Raw genomic sequence first — 22,440 nt, 5'->3', positions numbered from 1 at the left:
TCTTCTTCTCCTTTAAAGATTCAAAGCTATAGATCGGCACTCCAGCAGGGTCCCAGGATGTTGCTGGAACATCCAACCAGCTTGCAAACTGGCTCCCTTCGGGGCTAAGTGAGATGAGGCAGGGAAAGGAGTTCTGCATGTCAGAGAGGTAGGAAGGCAGCTAGTTGCCTTAGCATGACTGAAGGGTTGTGAGATCAGAGACCTCTGGGATCAGGGCACGTAAGGCTTGGAGAGGCCTTTAGCAGGAAGCTGTTCTTCCTTCATAAAGCAGCAGCTCAAGAGAGAATGGGAAAAGGGAATCAGTATATGCCAGCAAAGTGCCTGTATAGCATACTGCTGTGAGGGCCAGATCCAGAGTCCACTGAAGGTCATGGAAAGGCTTTCATTGTCTTCAATGGGCTTTGGATCAAGCCTCTGAAGCAGCCCAGTTTAAACACATTAATCACTATTGCCTCTGTTGTGCTCAGTTTCTTAAATTTCAGTTAACAGAAGGAATTATTTTCAAGATTTATCTCACTGGTTGTCTGACTTGATTGGTTTCCCATTAAAAGCTGGAAACCAGTTGGGATGCAGAAGATGCTTTCATGATGGAGGAATTACTTAAATGGGAAACTGTCAGTGCAAGGACAGCTGATGATTGTACACTCTTTTCCATTGATATAGTTGGCTATTTTCTCGTTCTTACAGCACAAATACACCAATGTGTTGGCTATAAAGCCTGGCTGAATTTTCATATTGGCTGCAAACTTGTGATCATTCTCAACTGATCTTTAAAAAGGGCATTTGCTCTTCCCTTTATTTGATTTCTATCTGCAGTTATAAAATTAATCTCCCCACCCCCTGCTGCAATGAGCTGTATACGTGAGAGTTCAGTTTCTCTTTTGGCATAAAAAACTTTTTCACAAAGTTACAAGCGGTTGAGTGCATTTCTTTATTTATTTTAAACAAAGCTCTTGTCGTTTTGTGCATTTCTATTTTATCCATGTCATTTTGGTTCTTTTGTTTTATACTTCACATTTTTTCCACATTCTTTTTTCTTCCCTTCAAGCCTGGTTTATAGTCTCTGACAGGATTCTTTCTATGCTATCTGCCAAAACATCTGTTCCTTTCCTGAATAAAAGGCTTCCTTCTCCAGAAAGTGTCACATAGGTCCACAAAAACGGTAAACCTTTCTTTCTCAAGCCGACTTTGCCAATGTTAGACCAGTATTTAGAAGCTTTATACCCTCATCTGTCTTGTCTCATTTTTCATTATAAGTAATTCTGGGAGTTTATTGGAAAAATGACTTTGCATCTTTTGAATTTCAACATACACATTCATTTTCAAGACCCAATTTTAGATATTTGTACTTTCTATTTTTAATCCTGGTTTGTTCCCTGCATTACTAATCAAAGCAGACTTTTTTTTAGTGTTTTAAATACCCTTTGTATTCTGAAGTCTATGCCTAAAACTGATCCCAGATAAACAGACTTTTGTTTTATACTATCCATCTGTGTTGGTAGGACCACTTTTATATTAGAACTTTTATTGAGCAGCTTCTAATATAACTGCTTTAGTCACATCTTTTGGACTGATTTCTTGATGATGCTACAATTTTGCCTATCAGGCAGCCAGAGTAGGTTTGCTTTTGGATTCCATCTATGACTGACTAGTTGGCCTGGGTCAAGTCATACAATCCTTCAGTGCTGCAGTTTTCCTATCTATGAAATGGGAATAAGAATTGTTACCTATCTAACAGTGATGTTGTGAGTTTGGTTTATGTTTATAAAATGCTTTGAGAATCTCAGGAAAATTTGCTCTATATGAGCAAAGTAGTAAAGTTTTCTCAACCCTCAGTATGTTATTTTTAATAAATAGCTGATATCTGCCTAGTGCAATTTAAATATTTTTATTTCTTCAATATATTAAAAAAAATCCATCCTTTTCTCTTTATTTTACACAGTTGAGGAAACCAGGACATTTTTATTTGCGTTATTCTGTGGCCTGAGTGGCTTGTAGCTTGTTGTTTAGAACATTGCCTCTTGAATATATTGGTATTTATTCTATAAAGAGGAGGGGTTGCAGGTGGATTTATTTCAAGTTCCTGCAAATAACTAAGGCCTAATAATTTAAATAGTCTGGGGGGTAGAGGTCAGAAAGACTGTTCTCCTAAGAGTAGCTGTGGGGATGTTTTAGGCTGTGCTGAGAGACATTTCAGTCTTCTGAAATTTTCAAGGTATAAAATTCCACAAAATTAACTGATGAAAAATTCTATGCGAACTCTGATTGAAAAAAATCCACAATTTCATCCACCTTATTTCTGGGAGAAGTGTGTCTCCATTCTAAGATGGGAAACAGTGGTACTGGGGTTTCCCCGTGGAACTTCACCAACTCATCAACCTGTAAGAGGGCAACCAAGTTTCACTACATTCTCTCATATAATGTCAGAGCTTTTCTCTGTCCCCAGCAACAACTGGTAAAAACCACCTGCTTCATGAGTAATTTTTGTTACTAATGGAGAAAAGTCCCAGTATAACAAGGAAGCAGGGGAGGAAAGATCCCAATACTGATGAGAATGGAGAAGGTAATAATGTGCATTTCAATATAAATTGATATTGACTGGGAGATTCAGAAACCATACGGCAGATTTAGGTCTTGGCCACACCAGTACATTATTTTTAATTAAACAGTAGAAAAGGAATGCTATCTTCCTTGTGGCTGGAGCTGATATCTAAGCAATCTTTAAATGACCAAGCAGGGAAGTAACTCCCATTTTAACCTTCTATGTGGGAAACTAACATCTATCCCATGGGGAATCCATAGACTTTTAGAAACGTAGTACTGTACCATGCTATAAATTGTGGGACAATAGTAAGTAATCTGTCACAGGATCCTTTAGAAATTTATGTATATATATGTATATTATGTATACACACTGCAGCAGAGTTGCTGCTGCAACATGCCCTCTCATGGCTGGATATGGCATTGCAGCAGTTGTGTCTCAGTTTCCCTCTTGGATTCTTTGGCCTATTCTGGCTATAGGGGTGGCCTGATCCTCTGACCAAGACATCTTAAAGAGTCTGACCCCTTTCTCCACAGGGCCACAGAGTTCTTTAACATGCCCAATAGAAATATAAAGACAACTGAATCTTCAGCCCTAACCAGGCTCAGCTGGCCACCCCTCTTCCTCATAGGCAAGCCTCAATTATAATGCAAGGACCTCCTATCTGTCCTCGGGTTCCTGTGCCTCACCCCATCCCTTAGTCTAAGGCTGGCACAGTTCTCCAATTTCCCATGGTTTCAGGCAGGCCTTCATCCCTCAGCAACTCCTGATCTTCCCTTCGGCTTCAGGCTCACCTCAGGAACAAAGTGTCTGCTTCCTGCCCTTCCAGACTTATTGGCCTTCTATTGAGGCCCCTTCCCAGAGAGAGGGAGCTCACTATGTCCTCCCCCTGGATCTCCTCTCCCAACTGACCTTCTCTCTCCTTTTTAAGTCCATCCCCTCCCCTTCACCTGAGCATGCCCTCCCTTGGTGCAGTCAGTAGGTTACTGGCATTCTCAGGCTCCCTTAAACCTTCTGATGCCTATGCTGGGGTTAGATATCTCACACATACATGTATGTAATGGCAGATTATTTACTAACTACTAACATATATGAAAATACTAAAACCTGAACTCTGTACCAGCTTCTGCTGGCCATTTGTGAGATGACATCAATTTCCTAGTTCCTAAATTCTGGTTGATCTCTTATTATTATTTAAATTTGAGATAAGGATAGACTATGTGCTCTGTAAGGCTAAGCAGTCAAAGCAGAGGGAATCTGAATTAACTTCTGAGGTTACGTAATTAGAGCCAGAGACATGTCTTTGAGAAACAGTGGCTGTTTTACAATATCTTTGCAACATGAAGGAGTAATTGGATCAGATCAGGGGCAATCATGGTTCAGAAAGACTGAAGTAAGGTGTATTACAGACTTAAAATTAGTTACATTTACTAAGATGCCTGGATTTCTTTCTAGAAATGATGCAGTCACGGAGGCAGGGGGAAGAATAATTATGAAGGTCTTGTTGCAATCACTGTGTTATAAAATGAGGATATGCATTTGAATGCTAGGACTTTAACCTGCTGCATGTATTTTATTCCTTTAACCTTCTATCTTCTGCTTGAATGGGAAAGATAAAGCATTTTAAATTGGTACAATCTAGTAATGTCCAAGGTAAGTCAAAGAGAATCAAAATAATCTTGATTCTATTTATTTGCCTTTTAAAGTCCATTTTTAGATCAAGGAATATTGGCAACTAGAGGCAAAGTGGACTTTTGACCACTAGTAGATTATCTGCAGTGGAATATCTACAGAATTTTTCTACTGGATCTCAGGATAAACATAGGCTAGGAGGAACAAGCATCATTGATTCCAAAGCCAGAAGGAACCATTGTAATCATCTGGTCTGACGTCCTGTATAACACAGGCCATACAACTTCCCTGAAAAAATTCCTAGAGACTCTCTTTTAGAAAAACATCCAATCTTGATTTAAAAATTGTCAGTGATGGAGAATCCTCCCTGATCCTTAGTAAAGTGTTCCAGTGGTTAATTACTCTCACCATTAAAAATGTATACCTTATTTGCATTCTGAATTAGTCTAGCTTCAACTTCCAGCCATTGGATCGTAATATATCTTTCTCTGCTAGATTGAGCAGCCCACTATTAAATATTTGTTCCCTGTGTAGGTACTTTATAGACTGTAATCAAGTAACACCTTAACATTCTCTTTATTAAGCTAAATATATTGAGCTCCTTGTGTCTATCAATATAAAGTGTCTTTTCTTATTCTTTAATAATTTTTGTGGGTCTTCTCTGAACCATCTCAAGTTTATCAATATCTTTCTTGAATTGTGTGCACCAGAACTGGACACAGTAGTCCAGCAACAGTTGCATCAGTGCCAGGTAAAATAACCTCTCTACTTTTACTCAAGACTCCCCTGGTTATGCATCTCATGATCAGCTGTTGATCATGATCAGCTCTGCCACCAACAGAGGTTTTGTTCAATAGAAAACTAAAAACAAAAATGCCTAATTTTGTAGAAATTGATAAAAATGACTTGACTATATATAAAAAACCGAACAAACAAAAACTGTTAAACAAAAAGTTTAATATGACAGGGGGTCATGAGAACTTGAGTGTTTGCAGCAACATGATCATGCCCGCATCTATGATGGAAAAACTTGGTCAAAAAAGGCAGAGGTCTCTTGTGAATTGGCTTCTAGGTCCTATGAGATTGTCACTGCTGAGGGACTGACATATAGACGAAATAGGAGACACCTTCAACAAATCCCAGGCTGAAGGGAAGACAAGGAGACAAGTCATGAGATAGCAAGAGAGGAAGAGTTCAAGTCTTCAGCGATGGAAGAGCATGGCTGGTACTTAGCATCACAATGTAGAGACTGAAGCAATGACATATAGATCCATGAGACCTAGCAGGCACCTCAAAGACTAATAGAAAATTGTTAGTGCATTATTAGGTTTCTTTACTTGTATATATACTGTTGTGTATTATGTTTTTTCATGTTTTTTTGGAAAGGAGAGATGTGAGGAAACCTTTTAAAGAGAGCTATACTTGGGCTCCACTGAGTCTGACAGAGCACAAGGCGATGCCGTGATACAGAGAGTCTCACAGAGAGCAGTCAGACTTCATGGATAGTCTAGATCTTACAGCTAATAATAAGCATCTACCTCAGTTTTGTCTAAGTATCCTTCATAAGAACCCACAAATATTACAGTTTACACTAGCTGAGGATCTGATCTCACTTATTTAATTATAAAACATGCCTATTTACAATTTTAGGTTGGGCTCACCTGAATTGCAGGTCACTTAAAGTAATCTTTAAATGAAACTATTAGAGGTCTAAGGTGATGATTTGACATCCCTCATCTTCAGGTCAGTTCACAAACAGGAAGAGCTCAGGAAGTAGCAGGGCAAATTTCCAACATGTGCTTCAACCATGAAATGATAATTCTTAATCTACTTTTGAATGGGTGGCAATCTCAGTGCCAGTTCTGTTCGTTCCCTCGCTAAACAGATTACCAGGAAGAGCATCCACTGGCAATTTGGTGTTTGTGATACAGAAAGTGTCTATTAGGAAATGGATTGTGATCACTAATCGATTTCACATATACTACTACCCATCAGCCAATAGACAGTTGATCACTATTGACCTTTGCTGGATTTGAACTAGAAACCTAGAGCTAAGGGTCTCTAAATCATTATCAAACATCCCTGCCACATCCCCCGCTATGCAGTGTTGTTTTTAACCCTACACTGTCAACAGGAATAGGCTCAGAAATGCCAGTGTTAATTAAAATCGTTGGTTGATATTTTCAGACTAAATATGGATACAGCTGTCTTACTACAGGTGTCCAAGTCTGAAAACCTGGGCCTACTCTTCCAAGACCTCCAGATGAGCATTCTGACTTGAAGCCAATGGCAGTTCCAGTCATCAAGGAATTATAAGATTAGGTTGTTTTACTGACAGTTCTCTCATCAGAAACAGAGCTTCTGAATCTTGCCAGTTACAGTTTTTAGGAGGCTCAGTGAACGTTTGTTGGTTTCAGCTTGTATAAAGTTCCCACCTCCTAAGTGCCAGGAAAATCCCAAACAACTCGAGATTTGCCTTGTGTTGGGTTTTATTACAAAAGTTGTACATATGATTAACAACAAAATGCTTTTGCCTCCGTGTGAAGTTTCAGGTTTCTGTGTGAAGCACAGAGAAGCAATTTTCTTTTAGTCATTCCTGAATACATTTGTCTTGTTCTGGGCTTACAGTTTCCCTCCCTGACTCATATTGTTCTTAGATAAATACTGGCAGCTTTCAGGCTTTCATTTAATCATAGATACCATTGTGATGGGTGTCTTTTATTTGCAAATATCAGTCTGCCCTGAGCTTAACAGGCAAACAATCAGGATTTAACTACTAAAACTATGCAACAACATTCTTACAAAACTCACACTTGGTACATACGTGTTTTCTCTGACTGTACTTAACATTACATAAAACAATACGCTACCTGGTGGCTGGTAATCATAGTTAAATTGGTATTAACTTGGAGAAAACAGTTTCTTATGGATATGACAGTTGAGTGGGTAGGTTCATATACCCAAGACAGGGGTGTGTGTGTGTGTATATACACACAGATATATATACACATACATACATACACACATACATTCACATACACACCCCTTGGGGATATGAACCTACCCACTCAACTGTCATATCCATAAGAAACTGTTAACTGGTTAATGATGCTTAAGATGCATGTATACTTAACTTGTTCATTTACTGTATCAAAAAGCTACAGCTTTGCTTTATTTCTTATAATAGATGGTTTGCAGATATCAGATACTATTTTTTAAGGTCCAGTTTCTATCCATATTGCCACTGATTAAGTTTATCTAAGATAATGAATTTGGTTTCAGTTTTGAGCCACTTTGCTTAGGAAGTTGGATATTGTGAAAAACGTTAATTTACAAGAAACCAAATAGCTTTGTTAAACAGTATTATTGCAGGATTCTGAATCTCTTGTGTGTGTTGACAATGGGAGGTTGCAGCCCACATTTTAAATTTTAAAGGGAAAGACACGATGGGAAAAGTTTTGTAAAATGTTTGATTCTAGAGGTTTGAGACAAATAGAAATAGTTTCCTTCAATGCCCAGTTAATTCAACTGGAGTCTTTCCCCGACTTAAGTGGGCACTGGACTTGACCAATACATGTAAAAAAATAAAAGCCAGAAATAGAAAAACTTTTTAAACTGACCCACTTTAAAAACAGCAGATTAAGCTAAAGAACTCTGGGCTTAATCATGCTCACCTAACTCGTGTGATTATTTAAAAGTCAATGAAGTTAGTTATGTGACCAGGGTGAGAAAGATTTAGTCTTTTGTCTATATTTGCAGAAATCAAATTCAAGTTTGATTAAATACATGACAATCCAGTGGAAACCATGGATGGGGGGAGGATTGCAAATGGCACCCCCATGAGCAAGCAAGGCCCACTACACCCTGAGGGGATTGACTTTAAGGGAGGGCAGATGGTGTTGGCAACTACGGCTCTTTGCATGGCTTTCAGCTGGGGGAAAATCCCTGAAAACTGAAGTCAGAGATCCATCCCCAGGGCGTGAGCTAAATCAGCAGCTTGTGGCTGCTCTGGCTGGTTTTCTGCTCTTTTTATTGCCACAACTTGCCTCTGGGCTGGCTTTCTGACACCAAAAAAGCTTGTGACCTTTCCAATTCATTTAATCTGATTTTATACCTCTGCCAAATAATTTAATGAACCTCTTTTTCATGAATGAATAAGAGAGTGTGATCTATTGTGTAGGGCATTGGATTGGGAGTCAGGAGATCTGGAGTCTATGCCTTGCTCTGCCACTGTCCCGCTATGTGACTTAGCGCAAGTCATTCATATATTTCTCCTTCAACCCTTTCTCTGTCTTGTCTATTTAGACTGTAGCTGCCTTAGGGCAGACACTGTTTCATACTGTGTATTTTGCAGTTACTAGCACAATAGGGTCCTGATCTCAGTTGGGGCCTCTAAGCTCTCAAATAATATAAATAAGAATATATACCATTAACTATTGTTAATGAAAGAGACAATAGCAGCTCTCCTTCACACCAGGCAAAATGGACTGCTAAGCATGGCTATTTAAAATGTGGTTTAGAAAATATATTGTAGTGAAACTATAAGTGTAGGAGTGAGGTTTTTAATATTTTTTCAAAGCTATGTTTTGTATCAGTGGTTGGCAGTAACAAATGAAATTTTCTTGCTGAAGTAAATTTGTTTTCCATGGCTGCTCAGTCACAGAACTATAGCAGATGAGACCATGAAAAGATACTTCTTGCTTTTGAACAGATATAGAAATATATCGATAGATTATGATCTTCATCCATCTTCGACTAGGTAACTTGAATGTTTATTCTCTTAAAGGCAATCAGCCAAAATCTGGAATGATTCACTGCTGTGAAATCCCATGTGTAAAAGTGGCTGGACAGCTGTAAGCATAGATAGAATTTACCTAAATGACTTCAACACGGCCAAACCGGAGATGGTCAAAATGATCTGTGGTCAAATAAAAATCAACTCAAACATGAAGTTGGTTTTTTGTTTTTATTGTTCCAAAAATTCTGTTTTCTCCTTTTTCATTTGTGAGTACCTCTGCACTTCCTGGTTCCAGGTGGAACTGCTATTCCACAGGAAAGTCTGAACTTGTGGTATTTTCATATCTCCCCGACATGCTGGAGATCTAATCTCAAAGCCTTGTCTTGTGAGAATTCCAGCTTAATTTTATGGATGCCTGTGGTTTTCTAAGGTTCAGATAAGCCTCTAAATCCCACACATTTTGTGGGTTTCCCAATAAACCAAATATTGGCCAGCATGAAAAGGCCAAACAAGTCCCAATTTGTTTTACCCATGTGAGTAGCCCCTGTGAAGTCAGGTTTGAATACCAGATTACCATCCCCTTCCCCCCTCTGTTTTTTCTTCTAACAGAAAAAGTGAAAAGTGAAGACACCACAACTTTATTAGGACAGAAACAGCATTTGCTGAAAAATATATAATCTTTCAGCTACCCGTCATTTGGAGGAAGCACTTAGGACTGGGGCACTCCTCTTTAATTTACTCCTCTGGACCAAGATACCTTAGGTCACATTGTGTCCAGCTGCTTCATGTGTAAGAGGAGGGCTCAAGAAGTCTCCCCCTGTTGTTTTGCACAGCAGCTGAGTACAACTCAAGTAACTGCAGATCAGACATTTGGAAACCTTTTCTGTAGAATTTAAAAGAGAAAATATGAAGAATTTATGAAACTTGTGCTCAGGCTTTGATAAAATCTCATTCCTGGATTCTCTGGACACATGAGCTGTGCTTGGCACAAGTTTACAAGTATAAAATGACTGTGGTATTTGCCAACACAGACATTAAATAAACAGTATTTAACCCATTGTCAACCACTTTGGGATAACTTGAGAATGAAAAGCCCTGTATCAAACTGTTATGTTGCAGGCACACAACAACCCTGACAATTATGCTTACTGTCCAGTAGCTGGATGTGCTGAGACAATGTTCATATATTTCCCCTTAAGTTTTTCCTTTCATTGGGAACAATTTTTCATAGAACATCCTCCTTCAACTTGTGTGTCAATGCCCTAAGGCCTTTTTACTCATCTAGATTTAAATTAATGACCTCACTGATGGCACCAGCAATTGAACCATCGCTCTCAAGAGCCAAGAACTGCATATTGAATTTGATTAATACTGCTGGCTACTAATTTTCACTTTTAATTAGGTATGACACTATTGTAGGAAGAAAATACTGCAGTGCATAAAACAAATAGCATGCATCTGCGGCAGCATTCTACTGTATGACCCCAACCTGTTTTATTTAGTTGAGCTGCTACTGAATGTTCTTCCACAACATCCACTTGGACTCATAATGAGAAAAATACCACAAGCCTAAACATTTACCTGTTAAAGTTTAAGGATAATCTAATGTGAATAAGTAATTTGTCAGACAAATGTTGTTAGATTACATGATGCATGAACATGTATCTAATGACATTGGGTACTTTCCTTTATCTCTTTGATACATTTACTGGATGAGTGTCATGTGACAATAGTGAAGAATCACAGAAAGACCAACATTCTAACACAAGAGGTGGTATTATCCCTGAAGCTACTCATGTCTCTGCTTCACAGTAGAGGTTCTGCTGAGAACCATTCTTTGCCCCTCTGCTGCTTGGTTTCTTGTTAGGGCATTAAAGAAACGGCACTCTTGTTCTTTCAGTGGAGTTTTGCTGGCTTTTGACATCTACATGCCAACTGAGCAAGTAGAAAGCAAACATACTTAGCAAAGAAAAAAATTCCCACTCCTCATTACATTCTCAAGGATTGGAAGATTGTGCTGATAGTGTTCACAAGCCAATATAGCGGGAGTATTGTGTACTCCCAAAGGGAGACATTTTGAAAAGCACATAGAATTGAACTTCACTGGAAGTTAGGCATACGCTGCCCTTTGCATCTTACAAAAAATCTCCCCTAAAGTATTGGAGGGGTAGCCGTGTTAGTCTGTATCCACAAAAACAATGAGGAGTCTGGTGGCACCTTAAAGACTAACAGATTTATTTGGGCATAAGCTTTCGTGGGTAAAAAACCCACTTCTTCAGATGCATGGAGTAAAAATAAATATATTGGCACATGAAGAGAAGGGAGTTACCTTACAAGTGGAGAACGAGCATTGACACGGCCAATTCAATCAGGGTGGATGTGGTCCACTCCCAATAACTGATGAGGAGGTGTCAATATCAAGAGAGGGGAAATTGCTTTTGTAGTGAGCCAGCCACTCCCAGTCCCTATTCAAGCCCAAATTAATGGTGTTAAGTTTGCAAATGAATTGTAGCGCTGCAGTTTCTCTTTGAAGTCTATTTTTGAAGGGTTTTTTTTGAAGGATGGCTACTTTTAAATCTGTTATTGAATGTCCCGGGAGATTGAAGTGTTCTCCTACTGGCTTTTGTGTGTTACCATTCCTGTTGTCTGATTTGTGTCCATTTATTCTTTTATGTAGAGACTGTCCGGTTTGGCCAATGTTCATGGCAGAGGGGCATTGCTGGCACATGATGGCATATATCACATTAGTAGTTATGCTGTGAATGAGCCCCTGATGGTGTGGCTGATGTGGTTGGGTCCTATGATGGTGTCGCTAGAGTAGATATGCAAAAAGAAAAGGAGTACTTGTGGCACCTTACAGACTAACAAACTTATTTGAGCATAAGCTTTTGTGAGCTACAGCTCACTTCATCGGATGTTGTAGCTCACAAAAGCTTATGCCCAAATAAATTTGTTAGTCTTTAAGGTGCCACAAGTACTCCTTTTCTTTTTGCGAATATATACTAACATGGCTGCTACTCTGAAACCTGTCATTAGAGTAGATATGGGGACAGAGTGGGCAACGGAGTTTGTTACAGGGATTGGTTCTTGGGTTAGTGTTTTTGGGGTGTGGTGTGTAGTTGCTGGTGAGTATTTGTTTCAGGTTGTAGCGCTGTCTGTAAGCAAGGACTAGCCTGCCTCCCAAGGTCTGTGAGAGTGAGGGATTGTTTTCCAGGATAGGTTGTAGATCATTGATGATGTGCTGGAGAGGTTTTAGCTGGGGGCTGTACGTGATAGCCAGTGGTGTTCTGTTATTTTCCTTGTTGGGCCTGTCCTGTAGTAGATGACTTCTGGGTACCCGTCTCGCTCTGTCAATCTGTTTCCTCACTTCCCCAGGTGGGTATTGTAGTTTTAAGAATGCTTGATAAAGATCTTGTCTCTGTCTGAGGGATTGGAGCAAATGCGGTTGTATCTTAGGGCTTGGCTGTAGACAATGGATCGTATGATTTGTCCTGGATGGAAGCTGGAGGCATGTAGGTAAGTATAGTGGTCAATAGGTTTCCAGTATAGGGTGGTGTTTATGTGACCATTGCTTATTAGCACTGTAGTGTGCAAGTAAGTGGATCTCTTGTGTGGACTGATCCAGGCTGAGGTTGATGGTGGAGTGGAAATTGTGGTAAACCAGGTAGAATTCTTCAAGGGCCTCCTTCCCGTGGGTCCATATGATGAAGATGTCATCAGTGTAGTGCAAGTAGAGGAGGGGCGCTAGGGGACGAGAGCTGAGGAAATGTTCTAAGTCAGCCATAAAAATGTTGGCATACTGTGGGGCCATGCGGGTATGCATAGCAATGCCACTGACTTGAAGGTATAAGTTGTCCCCAAATCTGAAATGGTTGTGGGTGAGGACAAAGTCACAAAGCTCAGCCACCGGGTGTGCCATGGCCTCATCAGGGAAATGTTCCTGACAGCTTGTAGTCCATCCTTTTGTGGAATATTGGTGTAAAGATCTCCTACATCCATGGTGGCCAGGATGGTGTTTTGAGGAAGATCACCAGTGCATTGTAATTTCCTCAGGAAGTCGGTGGTGTCTCAAAGATAGCTAGGAGTGCTGGTAGTGTAGGGTCTGAGGAGAGTGTCCAAATAGCCAGATAATCCTGCTGTAAGAGTGCCAATGCCTGAGATGATGAGGTGTCCAGGATTATGGATCTTGGGTAGCAGATAGAATACCCCTGGTTGGGGCTCTAGGGGTGCGTCTGTGTAGATTTGTTCCCGTGCTATAGCAGGGAGTTTCTTGAGCAAATGGTGTGGTTTCTTTTGATACTCCTTAGTGGGATCGGAGGATAGTGGCCTGTAGAATGTGGTGTTGGAGAGTTGCCTGGCAGCCTCCTGTTCATAATCCGACCTGTTCATGATGACTACAGCATCTCCTTTGTCAGCCCCTTTAATTATAATGTCAGAGTTGTTTCTGAGGCTGTGGATGGCGTTGCGTTCTGTACGGCTGAGGTTATGGGGCAAGTGATGCTGTTTGTTCACAATTTCAGCCTCTATGCATGTCTGCAGAAGCACTCTATGTAGAAGTCCAGTCTGTCAACAAAAAACTTAAACAAAAATCTTCCAAAACAGACTTCAAAGAGAAACTGCAGAGCTACAATTCATTTGCAAACTTAACACCATTAATTTGGGCTTGAATAGGGACTGGGAGTGGCTGGCTCACTACTAAAGCAATTTCCCCTCTCTTGGTGTTGACACCTCCTCATCACTTATTGGGAGTGGACCACATCCATCCTGACTGAATTGGCCGTGTCAATACTGGTTCTCCACTTGTAAGGTAACTCCCTTCTCTTCATGTGCCAATATATTTATTTTTACTCCATGTATCTGAAGAAGTGGGTTTTTTACCCACGAAAGCTTATGCCCAAATAAATCTGTTAGTCTTTAAGGTGCCACCAGACTCCCTAAAATAGACATCTATTTATACACAATAGGTAACTGCAGATGAAAACAGATGATTGTTTATAACAGGAATACATGGGCTGGCCATAGAACTGCCTCTTGTGTATGCGCCTGTTTTCATTTATGCATGCCTATGATGGTTGCACAATTTAGGTGACTATTTTTTAAAATTTGTCTCTCAATATCCTTGACATGAAAATGACACATTCTATCAGCATTAGTGGCTACTGTAACCTTATCAAATAGCAGTTTTGTGCTACTTCATGCAACTATGAATAATCCATTTATCAAGCGGATTAGTTATATGAATATTCTAATGCTTCTCTACAAAAAATATGGTGCAGTAATAGACTACTCACATTGACTCACAAACAGCAGTAATGGTCTACTCACATTGATATTAATATGGGAGCTTTTAAATTTTATTGATTTATGGAAGAGCTTAACAATGAAGAATTTTCAGCTAAATGTGGATAATTAGTAATATGTTACTAGAGGACAATGTTTTGCACATTAGAATACTGTCATCTGCTCCGCTCAATCAGCACAGAACTGCTATTTTCTTGACCACCTTAGAGTCTTTTTCACCTTGTTCATCCTACTTATGTGGTTATTCATTTATATGAAAAAGGGCATCTTCTTGAACATGGTGGGTATATATATATAGCAGACGACAGCGCAGATTTTTATTAAAATATTGCGCTGTGACCTTTCAGCTATATTCTAATTTTATTTAATATTTCTTTCTACATGTATGCAGAAACTGGCAAGCCAATATTAATAAAAGAGGGCTTACAGGAGTGTGGAATCAGAGCAATAGATCCTTGACAAAAGTTATTTACCTAGCTAGAGTTTCATTTGAAAGTTAACAGAACTCTGTGATGCTTGTATAAAGCAGTGGTCTTAAAACTCTGTTAGACATTTTAACCCACTTTAATTTATTCCATGAAAATTTAATCCCCTGCTGAATGGAGCTGGTGTGAATTTTCAAAAGTCATAATCCACTGAAGTGAAAAATCTTTAATGAGGACATAGGCACCAGGCTTCAAGGGTTTAGTTTAAATTCTTTCTAAAAATGTAAAACAGAGGGCAAGAGTTAATAGGATATTTCATACAGTTACATTTCAATCCTCCTCCAAATCTTTATAAATTCACTTGCACCTCCACCATTAGAACCATTCTGGCTGAATTTCTCACACTTCTGAGGCAAAAATGAAGAGCTGTAAAATCGTAATGTGAGGAACTACACTGTGTATTGTAACTCCGTTTTCTTTCAGATTACAGACTATTATATTACACATGATGGCATAATGTCTTCTAAACGGAAAGAGAAATGACATGGTTTACAAGCCAAACTGCATACATTCTGACATAATTATTTTATCATGCAAGAAAATGAAAACAAACTACACAACATCAGACACTTTTCTGGCTCTTCTGCTGCTGTGGAAGTTTTGCCATTGAATTTAGTGGGGACGATTTGTCCCTTAAATTGAAAAGTTATTAATGCTTTCTGTAAAATTGTTCCATAGAAACAATTGTAAACATATTTTTACTTACTCAGTGAATTTTTTTAATTATATTATATGACATAATACCTGTAAGAGTCACTTGGGGCCAGATTTTAAAAGATCTTTAGGCACCTGGATATTAAGGATGGAAATAACTGACATGACCATTTGCATTAGTACTGTATATCAGATTTTTTGATGAAAACTAAAAGTTTTCTGCACAAAGCAGACACAGTCTGCAAAAAATTTTGTTCCATCAAAAATCCAATTTTCCACAGGAAAACAATTTTAATGGAAACAGTTTTGACCAGTTCTGCCCAAGATATCTCTGACCCTGTCAGCAATGCTTGGACAATATTTTCACTAGTATGGATGACTGCACATTTCCAATGTGCAGTAGTTGGCATGGAGGGCATTTCTCAGCCTTAGGTCTCAGAGTATTTTCATTTTCTTATTATCTTTCAAGTATAATTTTTATGCTTTTATTTTTTTTTCCTCTCATGGTACATCAAGGCAGAGAAAAAAGCCCAGATTCTCTTCATGCCCTTTTCTTTTCTAACCTCTTGATTATTTACTTAAGAACTATAAAACAACTTCTAGAGCCAGATCCTCAGCTGGTGTAAATGGAGCTATGCAATTAATTAATCCAAATGAGGATCTGGGCCTTAAAGCTTAGACACCTTCTGCATCCTTGTTTCTTAGGGATCATACTGATCAGTGTTCATATGAGAAGAACAAGAAATGTGCCCTTTGTTTTGTTTCCCGGGAAATTGCAGCAACATCAACAGCAGAGGATGTTCTAGTGGATTCAGCTGATCATGTGCGCTGAGAACTGGAACCTCAGCAAAGTAGATCAAAGTACAACAGGGTCCTAAATCTTCAGATCTTCCCATCAACCAACCAACAAACAATAATGTTTATGCATAGACATTGGATCTAGGTGAGAATTCTGAGTGCTTGTGTCTCGTCATTAGAGTGCCATTTAGACCTATGTGGTGTTCATATTCCTGTACTAGCAAAGTACCTGAGGCATCTGGCCAGGGAGTCAGAATACTGTGTTGCTCTACACAGTGAATATGCAAACACTGAGCTGACAAATTCCTATTACGGTATGCCAGCCAAAATTAACTTGGGTTTTTTTGATTAGTTATTTACCTGAAGAGAGAAATTTCCTACCTTGAGTATTAGATTGTTTGTTTGCATTTCCATTTGCCCTCAAGTATTCATACATTTAGAGGAATAAATACATAATTTCTAAACCAATACTGTAATTACATATAATGAACTGTAATAGATCTACAGTATAATGAAAGACTAAGAAATCAAGAGTCATTTTGTACCACTTGGATATTTAAAAAAACGTATCTGATCTCAAGCATCCAGGTTTGGCCTACGGTAGGTAATAAGTTCATGTGCATGAGGGATGTCTTTAAATTGAACCCCAAAGGCTTTGAGGTAAATGAGTTACCCTCTCTTAGGGAGTCTTAAATGAGACAATAATACTCATGAAAAACACATCTAATGAAGTTAATGTCAAATCAGTGAAATATCACTGTGAAAATGCCTTCAGTCTCTAAAAGGATCAGACAAAGACTGGAGTGTTTTGTTGAAACTCAGTGAAACTGGACATACAAATCAATTCCATAGTCATGAAAATATACTTTGTCTCCATAATATAAACTTCATATATTATTTTCACTGAAAGCACTGTCAAAAATTACAAAAAATATATTGAACAGCAATTTGTCATTATTCATGGGAAAAGGATGACCAGACGATAGTGTGATTTCTGATACCAAGAGGGTCTGGTGACTCTATCTAGAGGAAATATGCATTCTCCATCTAAAAGGCCAGGACCAAGGCCCATTGTACTCATTGTGAGTCTTTCAGTGAGCTCTGTGGGCTTTGAATCAGGCCCCCAAATATCTTCTACTCTTTGTTGTAGTTCCCTTCTGAACACCACCTTCCACTATTATACTCATTTAAAAATTGAAAGCATTTCTTTGTTGAAGAAAAAAAAATCATGCATTGTAGTAGGTATACCTGTCAGCATTTCATACTTTACCTATTACTATTTGTATTATGGTTGTGCCTAAAGCTCCCAATGAGAATCAGAGCTCCTTTGTGCTAGGCACTATATAAACCTATAGTAAGAGACAGTCCAAAGAGCTTCTGTTGATAGAAACTTAAATCATAGTACAGATTTTGGAAATGTAGTGTACAGTACAACCCAAATAAATCTTGACATTTATTGTCCATGATAGTTAAATTTACTGTGATGTTTATGTAGGCCCAATGCTAATTATAGCGAATACTACAAATCCCCCATCCTGCAAAAATGTACTCAAGTAACTTTCCATGTGAGAGGAGTCCCACTGAACTCTACTGCAGTATGGTAAACAATTCAGTGCAGAACATATCAAGAATTAAATGGCACCTGATATATATTCAGTGAGATGGGGGAAGAGAAAGCAAAATGGATGTTATAGTACATGTATTTTTGAACTGTGTGTACATGCTCTAGGGATGAAGACATTCACAACTAATTGAAATACTTAATATTTTTTGCATATCATTGAGTGTTGAAAATTGGTCCTGTTTTCGTGATATTTTTATGCTAAAATGGGATCATTTTCAAGTGCAATAGTTTTTGCTTAACAAACATGCAAAATGTCATAGGTTTGGATGTTTTCTTACAATTATATTACAGTTTCTGTGACAGTTTTGAGATGGTTGGGTAGATGTGAACACATATATAACAAAATCATAAAATAAGTCCTGCTTTTCCACATGGCTGTATTAGCCAAATTATGTACTACATGGTGCGCATATCTGGGGGGATATATGTATAGTTACAATACAACACAGTAGTCGTATGGGAAAAAGCTATAGGGTTAAAAACAAGATACTATCATTTTGCAAATAATACTACTTTGATGAGCAATGAATTGTATTGTTAGCCCTTTTGGGTGCTCTTATACTGTTTAGTCAGACTCTTTGCTTAGATGCCTGACTAGGGAGGGCAGGAGCAGGTCTTTAATCATGAATGCAGCCAGTTACCCAAATAGAAAATCACAAACAGAGGTCTCAGGGCCAACTGCGTGACTAGAAGCTCTTAAACTATTACAAAATCAATGAGAGTAACAATCAATTGCGTTTGTTAGGTCAGATATGAAACAATGTGTCTTGCTTGGAATTTGAAGCTTCCATTTAAACTTGAGATATACTAGCTTTTAAAACACTCATGATTTGTAGCCGACAGCAAGCATTTCAGAAATATCCACTTCTTCTCTGGGGTGCTTGGTTTTATGTAGTCTAAAAAAAGAGCTTATCTTTAAAATGAGCATTATGATATTACATCCGGTTATGTGGGAATTTGCTGTTTAATCCTATGAAATGTAACTCACTGGAACACAAATGTTTTTTAAAAAAAGGAAGGAGAAGAAAAAGCAAACTGACGAGAGTAAAATATGAAAATAAGCAATTTATTTCCTACCTTCAGATTGCAAGTACACTAAATCTGCTAGTTAACTGCTTAGATTCATGCTAGACTGGCACATTTCTTTTAACCACATTTCTCCTATTTTGCTCTCACTCCTCATAAGCCTCTGCAAAATTGTGTTCTAAGTCTCTCTCCCCATGATATCTTCATTGCTGCTTCATTAAGTAGTTCTCCTTCAGAACATTTCATTACAGCCTTTCTCCTTGCTCACTGAGTTGATGCTAAGACACAGGTACAAACCACCTATCAAATGCTTGGCAGTATTTATCCTTCCTGCCATTCAAAAGATGGAAAAATCATCCAAGGGATTAATCCTAAATAAAGAGCACATTCTATTTATTTCTTCTCTCTGCCCTGTCCCCACCCCAACTTGAAAGGCATTGGTGCTATTCTGCTAATACTCTGACTGACTTAATATTTTTTTAAAAGGCTGTCATTGTACCTGTCATCCCTTCAAGATGTTTAGTTTCCATGTAGCATGTCTGGGAGGGGGCGTAACTACCCTGGGAAGAGAAATCTGGTCAGCAACACAGTTCAATTCCATGTTTATCAGGATATGGAAATATCTTTGTTATATTTGCTGCCTTTCAATACAAATATCTCTAGATTGCACCAGCAAGAAGGCTTCACACTATACGTGTTATATTGTTTCCACTGAATTTCAGGGAGTGGCGATATGTCCAGTTAATTTTGATAAAGGGAGGAGGCATTTATAAAAGCAAACAGGATAAAGGGATGGCTCCTAAAACACCTGTATGATGAAAGTACCAGCGAGGGCTGCTGTGATGCTCATTGTAGCTAGGCAAAGGAGTTAAGAGCAGCATCGGTCCACTTACAAAACCAAGACTATTCAGCTTACCCTTCAGATAGTATGACAGCGTGTACTTTATTTTTAAAGCTAGAAGGGAAAAATGAATATGGTTAGCTTAGGTCTTTTTGCTCTGGTGCTGACAGATGTGAGAAATTGGCCCTGACGTTTTTAGATTCCTCAGGATTTCAGGGCAAGGTTTTCATGATTTTATAAAACTTTGATCTGTATTTTTGAACTGTTCATTTCACTTAGATATTCACTTTTGTAATCTTCACTTTAGGAGTCAAAACACTCACTTGGATTTCAATGCTGTATAATTCACTTGGGACTGAAATATGGCTTGGGCTGCACAGTGGTACAGGGATATCAGGCATCCCCTCTGCAGAGCTGTTACATCCTCTTTGCCTATAGGTGGGGGTGGGGGGAGAATTGGGCAGAGCCTTGGCTTTGCCCCTTCTCATCCTTAAAAGTAATTTTAACTCTGTTTAATTCTGAACTATAATCTCTTTGGCCTTAGATGGGAGCAATGGGTTTTGTAGGTACCTATCTCAATCTGATCTCTTTTTCCCCCCCCCCAGGTCACATGTGCAAATTTAACAAATGGCGGCAAATCAGAACTTCTAAAATCAAGCAGCTCCAAATCCACACTAAAGCACATATGGACAGAAAGCAGCAAAGACTTGTCCATCAGCCGACTGCTATCACAGACTTTTCATGGCAAAGAAAATGATACAGATTTGGACCTGCGATATGATGCCCCAGAAACGTATTCTGAGCAAGATCTCTGGGATTGGCTGAGGAACTCCACAGATCTTCAAGAGCCTCGACCCAGAGCAAAGAGACGGCCCATTGTCAAGACTGGGAAATTTAAGAAAATGTTTGGCTGGGGCGACTTTCATTCCAACATCAAAACTGTGAAGTTAAACCTTTTAATAACTGGGAAAATTGTTGATCATGGCAATGGGACGTTTAGCGTTTATTTCAGGCACAATTCCACTGGCCAAGGGAATGTATCTGTGAGCTTGGTACCCCCAACCAAAATAGTGGAATTTGACTTGGCACAACAAACGGTGATTGATGCCAAAGATTCCAAGTCCTTTAACTGTCGCATCGAATATGAAAAGGTCGACAAGGCTACCAAGAACACACTCTGCAACTATGACCCTTCAAAAACATGTTATCAGGAGCAGACCCAAAGTCATGTGTCATGGCTCTGCTCCAAGCCCTTTAAAGTAATCTGTATTTACATTTCCTTTTATAGTACAGATTATAAACTAGTACAGAAGGTGTGTCCTGATTACAACTACCACAGTGACACGCCCTACTTCCCTTCGGGTTGAGAATGAACAACATGTGTCTGAGACTCAAGCCTGAGGAATAAAAGAGGTCATATGACAGGGCTGTTACCTCAAAGAAGAAGGCTACCCTTATTGCCTGGAATGTGTCTACACTCTTCTGCTGCTGTCGACTGGCTGAAAATATGTTAGTGGAAAACAATCTAATGTAATTTCTGCCCAGTCAGCTCCATGTATCCATCTAGTTGTAAATCACTATGGATTCGAAATAAAACCACACAGACGTGCACTCTTTTCAGCTCACCTCTATTAAGATTCCTGTTAAGAGGGCTTTCATTGTCTGATACATAATGTTTCAGGATAACCTATCATCAAGCCAAAAGGATTAACTAGACAGAGAATGGTTTCTAACACAAACTGTTTTGGAAATCAACGTTAACGTCTTGAATACATGCCAATCAATAACCCCCACTCATGTATTCTACTGCTTAGACTAGCTGTACTGGTAAATAATACTATAGGAGTAAATGCTGGTTAAAATGGGGGTGGGGGAAGTGTGTCTAGAATTCAGTATTCCTCATTATATGAACACAGCAAAGTATAGTGACTTTTTTCCAGCATTCAGTAGGCACATTCAAGGTGGCGTTAGGTGGCTCTTTTTCTGTGGAGGGAGCCTATTACTAGTAAAGATAAGCAGACATTTGGAATTTACATGGGGGCAGACATTATTGTTACATATTTCTTCACTGAACATTTAAAATGGCAGAGTTGAGACCAGCTGAGCTACTTAAAAACTCTCCAACTGTTCTGCAAGAAGGAAAATGCCTGATAGACAACATGTAAGTTATAAGTGGCTGTTTTATCTTTATTACAAATATTGTAACAAATTCAATATCCTAGTCTTCATTTGTATGAATGGTTTGTATTGTACATAGTTTAACCAGTGTTATTTGAGCTGCTTATTAATATTAACTTGTAATTGTCTCTCTGCTTGTTATTGGTTAAAAACAATCAAGGAAATGAGGAATCCATTTTATCAATGTAGCTGTAAACTCCATTAAAAAGACAGAATAATGTACAAAGCATTTATTCAGCTAAAGTATTGTTGAGAGCTATACATATACAACATTACAATCTGTCTGTATTTAGATATTTTATTTCCAGACAAAAAATGAACTGTACATAAAAATAAAATACTTAAAGTTGAGTTTCAATATGTACTGTGTAGATGGTGGTTTAAATGGTCCAACAAGAAGACTACGCTCAAACTCCATCATGGTTTTCAATCTCCTGTCTTCAAATTTGTGCAGAATTATCCCAAGCTATAGCACGCAGGCAGATCTCAGTGCCGTCATAGGGCCTTGTTGACTTCAGTGGGAGCCATCCCTCAAAGAACAATTTGCAGGAGCAGGGCCTAAATTATTATTAGTCATAAATGAAAGCAACTTACCAATTTAAAAGTAGGAGAAGTTGTTCT

At 38.7% G+C, this 22,440-nt stretch overlaps 1 protein-coding gene across 1 annotated transcript in view; it reads left to right on the top strand.

The window, feature by feature from the left end:
* Positions 1 to 21,008, top strand: part of NXPH1 (neurexophilin 1) — a 170,498-nt gene extending 149,490 nt beyond the window's left edge. Inside the window, exon 2 of the mRNA XM_077809386.1 lies at positions 20,247 to 21,008. Within this exon, the coding sequence (XP_077665512.1) occupies positions 20,247 to 21,008 (762 nt within the window). The remainder of the gene's footprint in view (positions 1 to 20,246) is intronic.
* The last annotated feature ends 1,432 nt before the right edge of the window (positions 21,009 to 22,440 follow it).

Source organism: Eretmochelys imbricata, chromosome 2 (genome assembly GCF_965152235.1).
Source record: "Eretmochelys imbricata isolate rEreImb1 chromosome 2, rEreImb1.hap1, whole genome shotgun sequence".
In the NCBI taxonomy this organism is placed as follows: Eukaryota; Metazoa; Chordata; order Testudines; family Cheloniidae; genus Eretmochelys; species Eretmochelys imbricata.
The sequence above is the reverse complement of the archived record's forward strand: the minus strand, read 5'-3'. Positions and strand labels throughout refer to the sequence as shown.